At 51.5% G+C, this 15,096-nt stretch overlaps 1 protein-coding gene across 1 annotated transcript in view; it reads left to right on the forward strand.

The window, feature by feature from the left end:
* Positions 1 to 15,096, forward strand: part of EPHA8 (EPH receptor A8) — a 48,284-nt gene that overhangs the window by 12,921 nt on the left and 20,267 nt on the right. Inside the window, exons 2-3 of the mRNA XM_040533652.1 lie at positions 762 to 826; positions 9,275 to 9,938. Of these exons, the coding sequence (XP_040389586.1) occupies positions 762 to 826; positions 9,275 to 9,938 (729 nt within the window). The remainder of the gene's footprint in view (positions 1 to 761; positions 827 to 9,274; positions 9,939 to 15,096) is intronic.

Below are 15,096 nucleotides of genomic sequence, written 5' to 3' on the forward strand. Positions count from 1 at the left end.
GTCCTCCCCCTGCTGACACCACATGGGTCTCAGTGGGAAGCTCCTGAACATGCTCAAAGTCATCCCCGAGTGTTCCCCTGCTGAAACCATTTCCCTCGCCTTGTGTCTCCTCGTTACGCTGGGCTCCTGGTGGCAGCAGGGCTTTTGAAGGGGTGGCTTTGATGGGCCTCCTCACTCAGTCCTTCCCCCGTGGTCTCCAGTGCAGTGTCAGCCAGGACTGGGGGGGGGGGGTTGCCTTTGTGCCGGAGGCAGGCACTGCGGTGCGCGATTACAGCAGCTGCTGGAGCACAAACTTCAAACCAGTTCTGCCAGGAGGGAAATGAGCTGAAAGGGCTCGGCGGAGCCACCAGTGGAGCAGTGTCCCAATGAGAAAGGATGGCCCAGTTGTGTGGGCACTGGCCAAGAGTGGACCTGGTGGACAACCTGATTCTTGTCTTTCGTTACCCCAGTTCCCCTCTGCTCTTTAACCTGTTGTTTGGAGCCCCCTCTTCTCCAAAAGGGCACGCCACTTAGTCGTACTGCGGGTATGGATACAGCCCCAGCCCAGCTCTGCCCCATCCCAGCAGCTCTGGGGAACAGCATTTGTTGATGAGCTGCAGCCAAGCAGGTCTCTGCCAGTAACAAGAAGGTGTCTCAGCCTCACAGTGTGTGCAAGGGACAGTCGGGGTGCGAGGACTGGCACGTTGTGGTGGTTTGGTCCCTTGCTTTAGGGGACGGAGTGCAAGCTGTCTAATGCAGTGTTTTGTTCCTGTGTTTTCCAGTGAACTTGCTAGACACGTCAACGATCCCAGGGGACTGGGGCTGGCTGACTTATCCCTCACATGGGGTAAGTATGAAGCGGCTGTTGGCATGTGGGGGACAATAGGAGGATGGGTGACCACTGGCAGGGTGGATAGACCAGGTTGCCACCTGACCCTGAGCTCTAAGGTATTTGCTGCCCCCAGGGAACTCCAGAGTTGGGTTGCCCAGGGAGCACTCACGCTGAGAAGCCTCCTGTTCCTTGCTGTACTGGGGAAGCAACAGCAGGAACAGCCTAAAATGACTGGGAAGCTCTGAACTGTCTGTAATTGGAAGAGTTCGCTGGGGGAACTGGGCCAACAGGGCAGGAGAGCATCCGTGTAGCTGATTTCTCATTGGGAATGGGGATGTAAATGCACAGCCCCACAGCATGGCCAGGAGGAATGCTAAGCCAGTCACCTCATCCTAGCTGAAGCCAGCCTGCCATCTATGCTGGCTGGATCCTCCCCACATGTTCCCTTCACTTGCATTTCCATGGCCAGGTTTTCTACAGCAGCTTTCTTTAAATTGTAAATGTGAGTTTCAGATGGAAGTGACCTGGCTGTAAGGATTTTTTTTTTCTCATTGATTTAGTGAACAGAAGAAATTCCATAAATACACACAGAACCAACTGCAAGGCATAGTGTGGCTTACTGCATACACAAAATGTGCGAAGTCAGGGTGCCTTCCTAGCTTTTGCTGTTGCGTTGATTTTTCACATCCACTCTTTTTCATCCGCTCTCTGAACTAAATGGTGCTAATCTTTTCAATTCCGCCTCCTACAGAAATCTTCCCAGGCCTCTAATCATTTTCATTGATCTGTTGCTTGAGACTTTCAGTCCTTGTGCTGTCTGTTTGAGGAGGAGTGATCAGAACTGTGAGTTCATAATAATAACAATGATGAGATTTATATCAGACATTATCATATATGTAAATATGTTAAATCATTAACTCAGCTCTAATTTTAGCAGTTAGCTGTTGCAATTATGACTGTCTTGGAAATATAATAGATTCAGAGATCTAAGGTCAGAGGGGACCACGGAGCTAACGTGATGTAATCTCTTGCATAAATACAGGCCTTCACAAGTCAATTAGCCCACATTTGAGAAAAGCCTAGCTTTTAGAAAATTTGTCCTTGATTCCAAATTGCCAGTGGTGGTAAATCCTCCATATCCCATGGTGAGTCCTTCCAACACGTTAAAAGGTCGCTGTTAAAAATCCACCGCTGTGTGGATTTGCTCAGCTTTGGTTTCCAGCCACCGAATCCTGTTCTGCCTTCGCTTGGGTGGTGGAGCTGTTGTCCTCTGGGCGGTCACGCACAGGCTGGCATTGGCCAGGAATCTGCCTGAGCTGGCTGGCCTAGGCCTCCTGGGGACATGTGGGTACGTGGGAGTGCAGGACCTTGCACTCCTGGAGCAGACATCTCCCTGGATGTTCCCCTTTCCCAGCACGTCAGGGACTGCCATGACGGGTTCACATGCCGCTGTCTGTACTGCAGATCTGCAAAGCCAGGGGATGCATCCAAGGGCCCTGAGATGGCAGACAGCTGGCCTGTTAGGACTGTCAGGTGTAGTGCTGTGTGTGACCGCAGGGTGCTGGGGCAGGCTCGCAGGGCAGTCGCTGCTATGCTGCTCACTCGCACTGCAGCAGATGCCCAGCAGCCCTTTAACAGCAACTCCTGAATGCTAACTCATACCTGAAGTCAGCATTTTGGTGATGTTTATTAACAACTGATAATACTGGATGCCAAAAAATAAAAAAATAAAAAATAGTCTTGTATAGTGCCTAAGCTTTTTTTTTCCCATGGAATGTTAATTAAAAACCACTAGTCTTAAACCACCTCTTGGACATCTTGTGGTTTTGTGTCCTCCTAAAAGTCCTACGTAAGCCATGGGGTAACTCTACTCTTCTCTTACCCTGTGCTTTTGCCCAATTCATGACCTTTTTGTGGAGATGATGAGCACACAGCTATGTGAAAACTGACCTGAACACCTTCTAGGAGGGTGCCTGGGTTTTGATGTGACATTCTTGCACAGAGAACTTTGCATATATTTTTCCAACTGGCTGTTTTAATGGCTTCTCTGAACATTTGTCTGGCCTGTTTCTTTCTCCATGGGCCATTGCACTGCATCATCTTGAAAGAGCATCTCATTCTTTTACCCTCCTGCTGGTCCTTCAGCTCCAGATGCTTTTTGGGTAGTAAATTTGCACTTGGAACCAGCTGTCATCACCACAAAAGGAGGTAGGATGGTTTACTGCTGTGGGGTACCCGCTACCGGTGCCAATGATTTGTCTGCATCCTGAGGTGCCCTTGCAGCAGAGTTTGGATTCAGGGGAGAGAGGCTGGGTGATTCAGGCTTGGTAGCTTGGTACCACCTGGGTCCAAGCCTGGCCTGATCTCTGCTCTGGGAAAGGGCCTGAGTTTGCTTGTCAGCACCTCAAGAGCAGTCCAGACACACCTCTGGTGTCCCTGGGACTGCCCACTGTAGTGTGCTGCAACTCTGGCAGCCCTGGGCTGTGACAGCTGGGTTGAGCCCAGTTGCTGGTCTGGTTATGGAGATGGTGAACTGCGAAGCCACATTTTACTTGGGGTCCCTTCTTCTTGCTGTCACGTCCTTAATTCAGTTACTCCTGCTGCAAAAGAGGTGGCAGTTCTCCCCCAGTGTTACCCTTCCTTGCTGGCTGTCCTGCTTGAGCTGGGTGCTTGAGTGTGCAGGTCTCCTTGGGTTTTGGGATTTCCCTTCAGTGTCTCTGCTCTGTCCAGGGACAGAAAGACACCTGTCACAGCAACCTCCCACCAAGGGGTGGCATTGCTGGCTCTGGCTCCCTGGCTGAAAGCAAACTTGTGTTTGCTTATCCACTTCTCCCTTCTCCTGCTCTGTGTGAGCCCTGTCACCACAGGGGTGACAGTGGGGAGGTGGGTAACTCTGCCTGGGGGTTTGCTTGGCACTGAACAGCACAGATCCCCATTCCCACTCCTGAGGGGCTTAAGAAGGGGTTCTGTGACAGCTAGCTCTATCCTGAACGTTTTACAGCTTGCTTTCCTGGCACCTGCAGGTCCTGTCATGCCTCTCTGGGCTGCCTGGACATGTCAGGAGAGGTTTCCTCTTCTGGACGCAGAGATCCTGGTGCACAGCCAGGGCATGATCCAAAGCATCAGAAGTGCATAACTGGAAGCATGCTGCAGTTACACTTTACAATGGCAGCTTGTGAAGTCCTGATGTTTTCATCACATGTTTGGACAAGGTGAACCTGCCTTACAGGAAAGATTTTCCTCTCTGGGTTGGCTGTGGCCAGCAGGGGCAGAGGAGCAGGGGGCTGGTAGCACTGGGCACAGCTGAGGGTCAGCAGTGCTGCTGGCCCTGGGGAGCGTCAAGCCATCAGGGAGGCATGCACGGCCTGTTTTGACATTTGCTCTTGCCAGTTAATTGACTGAGGGGTAATTGGCTGTAATAGCTGCTCAGAGGTTTAATTGCGTCCCCCCTCACCTCTACGCCAAGACACGTGCAGTGAGCGGAAGGGTCATGGGGAGCATCCCCATCCTGCAGGCTGCGGTTCCTCTCAATTATGACTTCAAAGGGCTCCCAGGAGCTTTGCAGCCCACTCCGTCCCCAGAACAATTCCCTTCGCATTGAAAATCAGACTCTTATCGCTGCTGTCAAAGAGGCTGCCTCTGCTCCTTCTGTGCCTCCGCTTTGCCAGCTCTCTCCAGCAAAATGCCCCAGTGCCCCAGTGCCCTTCTTTCCCCTCTCCTTGCTTGGCACGTGACCCGCTGGATCAGAGGGAGCCTGATCGGCCCCTTTGCAAATTGCTTTTCTACTGACTAATTAAAATGCTGATGAGATAAGTCAACATATTACTAATAATTATTGTATTGTCTACTTTGATTTACAAAGTCAAACAGGAAACGATTTTGCTCAGACACAGGATATCTAAGGAGCTTGAATGATGCCTTGCAAAACCTAATTATAGTGGAAGCACCTTGAGTGCCAGAGAAAGTCCCCCCATATAGCCCTGACTTCCCTGCTGCCCCTTCCAGCACCCCCACAGCCTTTACTTAAATAACCAGCTGGGAGCACAGACAGCACATTTCTGCCTGTAGGATGGTCTCTCAGCAGTGTTTGCACATCATGGATGGGGATTTCGTGCTGATGTAAGGCACTGCTCTGAACTCCCTGGGACTGAACTGTTTGCAGAGCAAACTGTATGCAGAAGGGGATGTTTCTGAAGGTGAGGCCTTGGTCTGTCTGCTAAAATGTCCAGGAAGAGAGCCTGACTCTGGTCCTGCAGCCAATAGCTAGTGCATGGCTTGGACAGACAAGGTCTGACTGCCGGCTCTGTCACAGTGCTTGGAGCAGACCGTCCCTTTGCTCTGAGCTCACCTTGCTCACCAGGGCTCCAGTCCGAGCTGTGCTGTGTACATGCCATTGAGATCCTCATCCAGTGTCCTGGCTGCCTCCTAGGAGCACCAAAAGGTATTGGGGCTCTCCCATCTGCCTGGGACTAAGTCTTCTGTCCTCTGACCCTTTGGTGCCCTTGTACCATTTCCATGGGTTTCTTTTCCGATCCAGAGCCTCTTTGCCTGGTGGAATACCATCACGCTATAGCTGCGGCAAACCACGTTTTCTTTAAAAAAGAAATGGGTAAGAATGGAACGTTGGAAAATAAAGATTTAAACAGGTAATTGAGATAAAAGCTCATCTCCTGGTGCTTGTTCAGTAAATGTTGTGTTATTGTTAATTCCCTAGACGTTGGTCACTACCAGGAGTTAATCACCTGCAGTGAAGCTCAGGGTAGTTAGCTGCCAAACAAATCCCTCCTTAGCCATAGCAGTGAGTGATTTCATGGGATTATCTCCATTAACACCCCCCATCTAATGATTTATAGCTGCAATAATGTCCTTCTCTTTTTTCTCTCCCTGTGACAGTAGTGCAAGGGACTCGGCAGCTCCTGGGGAGCACCGCAGTTCAGTGCTTGCTCTTGGGACAAAGGGAAGGGCTGGATATCCTGGTGGCAGCTTTGCAATGTCAGGAAGACTCTGTGTTCCTCCTGAAAGCTGTCCCAGGGCCCTGGAGGCTTCGACCCTTGGCTCCTTCTGGCCAGGGTGTGGGCACAGCTCAGGTGGCAAGAGGCCGAGCTCCTTCTCCCAGGGGACGCAGCCCCTCATTGCATGCTTGTACCCCTCTGCTTCTCCTCCTCCTCCCCACTCCGCTGCACTGTACAGGCCCTGGGAGACTTCTAAGACCTTGCTCAGCCAACCAGATATCTGGTGTTTGCATCTTTTGCCTTTCATAATCTTTTTTTTTCTTTTTTTTTTTTTTAGAACATGCGTTGACTTTAATTTAAACTATTAGACAGGCCCCTGAATACAGATGTAGTCGTGCCCCCCCCCCCCCCCCCCAGCACATACACACACATGTGCTCACCACGTTAATTATGATGTCCTCATTTCCATCTCGCTAGGGGATCTTATCGCAGTGATGGGGGCCGGGCTAAGCTTGTTTTAATAAAAGCTGCTTCAAACTGGCAGCCAAGAGCTGGCGGAGGCTGGCAGGGTGGGAGGCCGGGAGCAGGCACAGGGCCCATGGCGTCACTGTCCCCAGGCCGCTGCAGGCCGATGGAGAAGGAGCTTGCTATAAAAGCTGAAGGTGAAGAGGAAACCTCTTCAAGTTGTGGGACTTCTGAAGCAGGTCTTTCCATCCCGAATCGCTCTGCCTGCCTGGCAGGTCCTGGCAGAGCTTGTGGAACTGGCATTGCCTTGCAGCCATGTCTGGGCCCGTGGCTTCCAGGCCTCCCTCCATGTGTTTCCACTGGGGGCAGAGCATTGCCACATAGGCCAGGCCCATCTCAGGCTGGGATCCCACAGTGCTGTGTATGACCCAAAGAAAGAGCTGACAGTCCAGACAATGTGAAAACAAGCACAAAATTTGAAAGAGTGATGCTGCAGATGCAAACTCTCTGAATTTTCAACCCTGGGGGGATGCCAGTTGTTGCTGGTGCTTGGAGATGGGCGTTTAACTCCCTGCTCTCTGCTGGTGGTGAGGAAGGTTCCAGTTCCAGCAGCACCACATGGGACACCATGGTCCCATGGTCACGAACACCATCTCGTTGGTCAGATTTGGAATAGAAGTGAATGGCTGATGGTGCTGGAGACCCCAAGACAATGCACCAACCGGACACCAAGGCATTTCAGTGCACGCAGTAACCTCTTCTTACCCTTGTCAGGCGCTGCTGGAGAGCCACGAGCCCCACTGGCTTTGCTGGCGCAATGTGGGGAGCATCCCCACTGCTGCTCTCAGCAATGCCTGTGCCCCGTGCGCCTCCTCCTATGTGCAGTTCTGCCTCATTTCCCAGGGGACTCGGCAGGGAAAAGACAGGAAACAGATGCTGTGTTAATTTGTGCTCAATTAATTGTGACAACGATCTCCACACCCTCTGCAGTGCCGCAGCGCATGGCAGGGCTGTGTGAGGGTTGTCGTTCACAGGCACAGCTTGCCCCTCCAGCAAGGCCGAGCAGGTGTCCTGGCCCCTTTCTGTGTTGTCTGCCTGTGTGCTGGGGTGCAGAACAGGTCCTGGGTGGTCTACCAGCCAGGCAGTGCCTGAACGAACTCAGGCATTTCTGGAATTCAGGAGATAAATTTTTTAAAAGAACCATAAATCCTTTTTTTCTCCTGACAGTGGCTTGACTTTCACATCCTTTGCCAGCATACTCCCCTCTGAACAAGTTTTTGTTGAGGTCTGCACCTGGTACTGCTGCCTTTTTCAGGCTGCTTTGAGCTCGATAGGAGTGAGAAGTGGAGTTTTCTCCTAGAGGTGAGATGCTGGGGGAGTTTTGAAGATGTACATCACTGAAACAACTGCTCTGATCACCCCAGCACTAGCAGAAGTCACCAGAAGGCCTCCTCCACAGGAAGCACAGGTCAAGGGGGTTAAATGAGGAAGGAATTTCCTATCTGAGAAGGGAGAAGGAAGAAGTGTCTTACAGATATTGTTGATAAGTCTTTTCAATGCCTCTTGCACTCTGTAGGTGTGAGTCCCCCCTGCCCCCATGTCCCTGCAGTGCTGCTGGCCACGTAGCAAGGCTGTCATGGCAGATCCGCATCCTCACCTGCTCTTGCACACACCAAGGTGAAGTCTTCAGGCTTATTCCCTCTGTGCTGAGGATCAGCCTCCTTAGTTCTTAGCTGCTGTTGATTTTGCATCTGTCATGAGCCCCAGGTCAACACTTGCATGACAAAACACCGTTTTTGCCACAAGCCCAGAGCTTTATTTTAATGTATTTGTGCTGGTGCTTGAAAGATTTGTTTTCCTGATCTGTGCCCTGCTGCTGGAGCTTTGCTTGTTTTCCGAGGTCCAAAAATCTCTGCTCTTTTTTTTTACTTCCTTCTTCTCCCATAAGAAGAATTCAGGGGTCCTGGACTGCTCCATGGGGGATGTGATACGGTTACCTGCTTGGAAGATGGGCATGGGCTGAACAGTTAGTGGGAAGCCCCCAGAGAATGGAAGGGCTGTGGGTCCTGGTGAGGGTTTGGTAGGGGTGGAGAGGGAGAACTGTGGGGCAAGAGCAAGCCCCCAGAAGTGTCTGATAGCCCCCAATACTCAGGCATCTCCCTCAACTACAGAGTTCATCTGTATCCAAAATCTCAGTGCTTCTTTTCACGTCTTGTCATTCAAAACTGCTTAACATCCCTCCCTGGGTGACACAAATGTCCCTGTCCTCTCCTCACTCACCCAGTGACTCCCCAGGCCATCCCTCCATCACAGTCCTGCTTGCTGCAATCTGCTGTTCCCCAATATCCTCTCCCCAAACTCTCCCTGCTGCTCCTGAATGTAACTCCAGACCTGTCAAGTTGTAAGCCCCTGGGTTCCTAGAGCCTGCCCCCGGTCCAGCCTCTCAGCTGGTCTGAGCACTGTAGGCTTACCCTGAAGGTTCCTGCTGACCCTGCCTTGTCTGGGAGCAGCGTTGCTCTGAGCCCCCTCGACCTGTTTCTTGTTGGAAGTCCTGTGTTTGCTGCATGCTTCTCCTTCACCCTTCAGCAGGCACCCCAAACCTCATTCTTCACCAGGAAACCTGTTCATTCGGCTTATTATGCATGGAGATCGCATATCAGAAGAGACCTAGGTGAGCACCACACAGGTACTTTTCTGCTACTCTTGCAAGCGTGGAGGCCTGGAGGACTAGCAGCCCAGATGCCTTCACCAAAAACACATTACTCTCGTATTCTGCCATCAGATCACCCTTGTGGAAGCATTCCTTTCTGCAAACACAGGTGCAACTCACCCAGCTCTGTGTCAGAGTGGGCTCTGTTGCCCAAGTTGGCACATTCATAGTCTGTTCATCCTCATTTTCCTTTGGCTTATGATGGCAACGATCTCGTACCCAGATGCAGCAACAAGGACAGAGGGAGATTGTCAGGGTGGATGATGGCACAGACTCCTGCATGCCCCATGCTCACCAGGATTGTGTAGAATGACCTATTTTCTCTCTGTCTCGCAGTGGGATTCAATCAATGAAATGGATGAGTTTTTCAGCCCTATCCACACCTACCAGGTCTGTAATGTCATGACCCCCAACCAGAACAACTGGCTACGGACCAACTGGGTTCAACGGGATGGTGCGCGGCGGGTCTATGCGGAGATCAAATTCACGCTGCGGGACTGTAACAGCATGCCAGGTGTTCTGGGCACCTGCAAGGAGACTTTCAACCTCTACTACCTGGAGTCTGACCGTGACCTGGGTACCAGCACCCGGGAGAGCCAGTTTATGAAGATTGACACCATTGCAGCTGATGAGAGCTTCACCAATGTAGACCTGGGTGTTAGGCGCCTGAAGCTGAACACGGAGGTGCGGGGTGTGGGGCCCTTGAGCAAGAGGGGGTTCTACTTGGCCTTCCAGGACATAGGCGCTTGCATCGCCATCGTTTCAGTGCGGGTGTACTACAAGAAGTGCCCGGCTATGGTGAGGAATTTGGCATCCTTCTCTGAGGCCGTGACTGGGGCAGACTCGTCCTCCTTGGTGGAAGTGCGGGGAGAGTGCGTAGGGCACTCGGAGGAGAGGGACACCCCCAAAATGTACTGCAGTGCAGAAGGAGAATGGTTGGTGCCCATTGGGAAGTGCGTGTGCAGTGCTGGCTACGAGGAGCAGCGGGATGCTTGCATGGGTGAGTCCCAATTCCTGCCAGCGGTGCCTGCAAGGCGAGGGGTGGCTGCGAGGAGCTCTTGGCTTCTTTGGGCGAAGGGCTGAGGGCAGAGGCCTGCTTATAAAAAATGGAAAGACAGCCTCCTTGGGGGCCAAGAGCTGCCCAAGCCTTTGCTGGCCTTCTTGGTGCTTACCTAAAGGGTCGTGGGTACCACTGGGAAGCTGCTGGGGAGCTCCTGTGAGCCTGGCAGTGACAGTTCTTGGTGCACAGGGCACGGCTTTGGGACAGGGGCTGGCTTTGGGATGGGGGCTGGCTTCAGGACAGGGGCTGCCCTGACTGCAGGGTGGCATCTTCCCTACCAGAGGTCCCAGCCCTGGGCCCCCAGCATCTGTGTGCCGAGATGAATGCTGGCACGCTCCAACAAAATGCACCTCTGGTCTCTTCTAAGTGCACCATTGCTCACCTCCCTTTGACAGGCAGTTTGAAAGAGAGGAAAGCAAAAAGAAAGGCACAGAACTGTGCAAAACAAGCTTATCACGTCCATCCATCACCCCTTCCCGGGGCTGCCGCAGAGCCCTCCTGTCTGGGGGTGCAGGGAGCCTCCCCCAGGGTCCTCTGTGCTGCAGGGCAGGCTGCAGGCTGCCGACTGTACAAACTGTGATAAGGACACAGGGTGACCACAGCAGCCGAGCACCGGGAGCCGCTGCTGGCAAGGGGCTGTGTGTGTACAGAACTCGGCGCACGGGGCTCCCAGCGAGAGCCCTCCACACGGCTTTGTTTGCTCTCGGTTTCTTCATCAGAGGTGTTTAGGGGAGCAGCATTCTGCCTCTGTAAATAAGAGCGTGGGTCCTTTGTTTGAGTTTCGTGGAAGTGTTAAGTGAAGCGTTTGTCTTAGGGAGACTTGATGCAAGGTTAGGACGTCCGACACTGGGCTGGAATAGATCCAAGTGCTGCTGGGACCAGCGCTGGCTCTGGAGAGTCCCCAGCTATGTAGAGCGGTAAAGGTGGGCAGAATAAATGCTTCTGTCCAAAATTCCCCCTCCCTGTGACCACTGATTTGAAAGTCAACCTGAGACAGATCTGATCAGAATATGTCTTCCTCTCCCAGATAAAGAGTGGGTGTGGAGTGTGCATAGGACCAGGCACGTGCCAGCATGGAAAGGGCATTAGCATGAGCTGCCTGGAAGGCAGTGTCCCAGCTCCATGACTGCAAGGAGCTGTGAGTTGGGATTTTGGTCCCAAAGGACCAAATGCCCTCCACATACTCCCCCTTCTGCAGTCCTATACAGCAGACTGCTTCAGGTGATCACCACCCAAAGCCCAGAGGCTGGGAGCAGAGGAAGCCCCAGGGGCTGCACTGTGCTCAGTCTGCCTCACTTTTCTGTGTTTCCTAGGACACATTTTTCTGTCTGCTGGAGAGCAGAGCTGTCGGAGAGCTCTATCTCTGCCCTCCTGCCTTTTTCTGATGGCTGCCAGGCTTGTGGGATCACCCCTGGCCCATTTCAGAGGGCCAGGGAGGAAAAGTGGTGCAACCTTCCATGGTGGTGGATGTGGTGGGCACAAGCAGAGTCTGGTCCTCGTGCAAACAAATGCACTCTGACTCGTGCTGCTCAAGCAGCAATGCTCCTGGGTGAAGCACTCCAGGCCTTGTGGAGTCAGAAACAGGACAGAAGTGTCTCCAACCTTTCCCTGACCTCACTATCATCTCTTCTCCTGCCTTCCCTGTCCCATTTATCCTCAGCATCTCCTAGCACAGGGGGTCTGATGGGCCAGCATCAGGTGAGCAGGGGCAGAACCTCCTTCCTGCCATCTCCTTTGCTGGGTGGCTCTGGAGCAAGAGTATATATATATATTTACACATGAAAGCAAACAGATGCAAATCTCTGATCTTAGCTTCTCATGCTTGATTGGGGCAGAGTTCATTTTTCATGGTGAAAAGTGCCTTTCTGGTATGATTTATAACCCAAGAGGATCTGTAGGAGTTGGAAATTAGCCGTTTTAATTGTCAGGCGAACAAAAGCAGGATTCCAGTGGCTGTTGTCCCCAGTAATTTTTCATTTTCCGTCACTGGGATGAGATGATATAAATCACTCCTTGTGGCCCTAATAATCTTTCTATAAATATCAAGGAAATTCATTTTTTTGCTTGGGGGGAAAAATTAAAGAGTAGATACTTTGCCTTTATGGTAGTGTTTAAAATGTGATTCCAAATTAATTTCCTTTCGCCTTTCACAGCCAGATGCCTTATTTGTCAAAGCTAAAGATGTTTGAACAGTGGAGGTTTCTCCCCCTCCTTTTTAACATTCATTTTTCTAAGGACCTGCCAGAGTGATGGAAGACAGCTCAGGAAACCAGATCATGGCCAGAGCTGTTCACAGCCCTTTAAAGGAGAAAGAAGGCTGTGCCACGGAGCTGGGAAGGATGGGGTGAAGATGGGCGTGGTGGAGGATGCACAGGAATCAGCAAACTTCCCTGCCTCTCATCTCCTTTCTCTAGGTTGTCACCTTGGATTGCCCCTTTCTTTGCCCTGGTGTGTGGTGGCTGGGATCTCTGACCCTTTGTATTTACGCAGTTTCCAGCCCAGCCTTTCTTGGGCTCTGCCAGCTCCTAAAACACTTGGCTTCTAGTCCCATGGCATCTTTTGCCATGGCCACCCCAAGGATGAAACCCGTCTGGGTCTCCCTCTCAGGGCACCACAGCCCTGCTACACACTTACTTTCCCCCTCCAGTTTCAAGGCTCCAAAAGACTTTGTCCCCCTACCCCTCGTTGTCCACAGGCAGCCTCAGATGTGCTGCCCTTTCCTCCTTGAAATGTCTTGGTCCACAGCAAGGCACGGTAGTGTCTCATACACACAGCAAACAGCAACTACTCTACCTAGATAGAAGAATAAATAATAGCCTAAGTGAAAAGGGTCTGTCCCAGCCATTTACCAGGTAAGAAGACAATTAGAATAATTCACTGTATTTACACACAGCTGCTGTACAGAGCAAACAGAGACACATTTCAATAAGGTCAGTGCAATCAGTGAAATGAGAAAAGGGAGCAAGCACTTTAACACTGGTTCTGCTTCTCTGGGAGGGAAGAAACCCATCTCCTCAAACTGCTGTATGGCTGAGAGCCAGGACACGTGCACCTCATCCTTTGGATGGATGGGGACGAGGAGAGGAGCCCTCAAGAGTCCGAGAGGCAGGTGTGCATCTCTGTGGTATGACCATGGGTTTTGGAGCTAGACTCACTGTTCAGACACCTTTGTTTAAAATCTGGGTCCAGGCATCTTAGCCTCAGGGTGTCCTGATTGCTCTGACTCCTTGCCCTCTGTGGTGTTCAGGGCCTTCATCTGACTGCTGCCTTTGGCTGGAAAACACTGATGAGGGAGCAACAATCATCATCTGCTGCTCCATCAGCCCATTTGTCCACCAGGACTGCCAGAACTGAGCAAGAGCAGCTACTGAATGGGGCTCTGATGTGTGTGGCTGAATCAGTCTCTGGTCTTGGGGTAGACTTTATCCAGCTCTGCTTGAGCTGAAAAGATGCAGCCCGTGTGCTCCAGACCGGGAGATGTGAGGGAGACTGTCACTGCTAGGACTCTTACACCTCTAGTACCCAAAATGAAGAAGAGACGGGGATGTGAAAGGGGCAGTTGGCCCCTCGTGGACAAACCCCTCTGCTGCTGGGATCTTTTCTGCCTCTTGCAGCACATGTCCAGTGGAAATGGATCTAAAGAGTCTTGTTAACGATCTGGAAGCCACTTAATTGTTTCCAGTTGGTGGAATTCATGCTGACGAACCAATCAGCAAATCTAATGTACCTTAAACCTTTCTCGTGGGCAACTTTAATCGAGCAATTAAAGCACCACAGCATTGCTAATTAAGAGGAGAAAATACCCAGCTTGGTGATAATGTTCTCGTGAATACAGTTTTGCGTCCATGGACTTTTATGAAGGAAGTCAGCAGGGAGGAAGCGTCACCCTGCCCAGCTGGCAGGGCAGAGGGGGAGCAGAGCCGCACTGCAGGAGGAGAGGGGATGCCTCCTGCATGCACCCAAGTCATACAGTGCACTGCGGCTGGGGATGCCACTCTTCCCTGGATGCCTGCCTAAGAAGACCACAGCCTGTGCTCCCTTCCTTCTGGGCAAGGCCACAGGGAGGAGGAAGGCTACACTAGGTTAAGGGAGCCCACTGTGCTCCATTACCTTCTCTCCCCAGACTCCTTCTCCCTTTCTAACTCAGAGATACGCTGTGTGGCAGAGCCCCAGGCCCCTCTTTGCTTTCTCCAACAGTGATTTTTTCCTGCCCATGTAAGAGCATCACACAGCAACCACGGGCTCCTTATGTCTTGTCTCTGTGAAACAGCCGACGCAGGCTGCTCTGTTGGAAACAGGACGCTGGTGTTGCTGGGCTGACTCCAAGCAAAACTCTGTTTTCCTGGCTCTGCACTGCATGAGGCCCCCAGGAGTGTGTATGGGGGGTCACGCGTGCCTCTGTCAGTCAGCAGAGATCAAACCTGGGATGTCAGGGTGCCCGTTATCAGGCTGTTTTGCACTGGACCACATACGTACCATATACCGTGGCGACAGATAAATGTGTGTCAAAAATACCCTGTAACTGCAGCTCCAGACAAACATACTCAAATACGTTTCATGTTTCTTTGAAAGTCAGTGCAGATTTCAAGGAGACTTTCCCTGCAAGTCCCAGCACAGGGATGCCAGGTCTGAGCTGCAGGCTCCGTGGCTGTGTTGCACCTTACTGATGCCTGCTCAGTCTCCTGTGCCTGCTGGCAGATTATCAGGCTGTCATACCTGGAGTTAGCTGCACCAATGCCCTGGGTGCCTACCTCAGGGGGCTTCTAATGTGAGTGATCCAAAATACACTTTTCAAGCAGGAGCAGTGGCAGTTTTGAAGACATGCTAAGAGAGTTATGCAAACATCCTTTCAGTGATGCCAGGCAAGAAAATCAAAGGAACTTAGTGATTCACAACATTTGTATTGTTGGTTTGTAAGCCAGTCAGCTGCTTTGTTAAAAATACAGGCAATGGCATATGGTAAGATTATATCACCTTCTGTTTATCCTATGCAAAGACCCATATATTTAATAAACCAATAATAATTAAAAAAATTAGTAAAGGGTAACTTGTTTTCCAAACCACTTAAGTAAGGTAGGAGTGTTTGGATTCCAGGTAT

Source organism: Cygnus olor, chromosome 21 (genome assembly GCF_009769625.2).
Source record: "Cygnus olor isolate bCygOlo1 chromosome 21, bCygOlo1.pri.v2, whole genome shotgun sequence".
NCBI classification, from domain to species: domain Eukaryota; kingdom Metazoa; phylum Chordata; class Aves; order Anseriformes; family Anatidae; genus Cygnus; species Cygnus olor.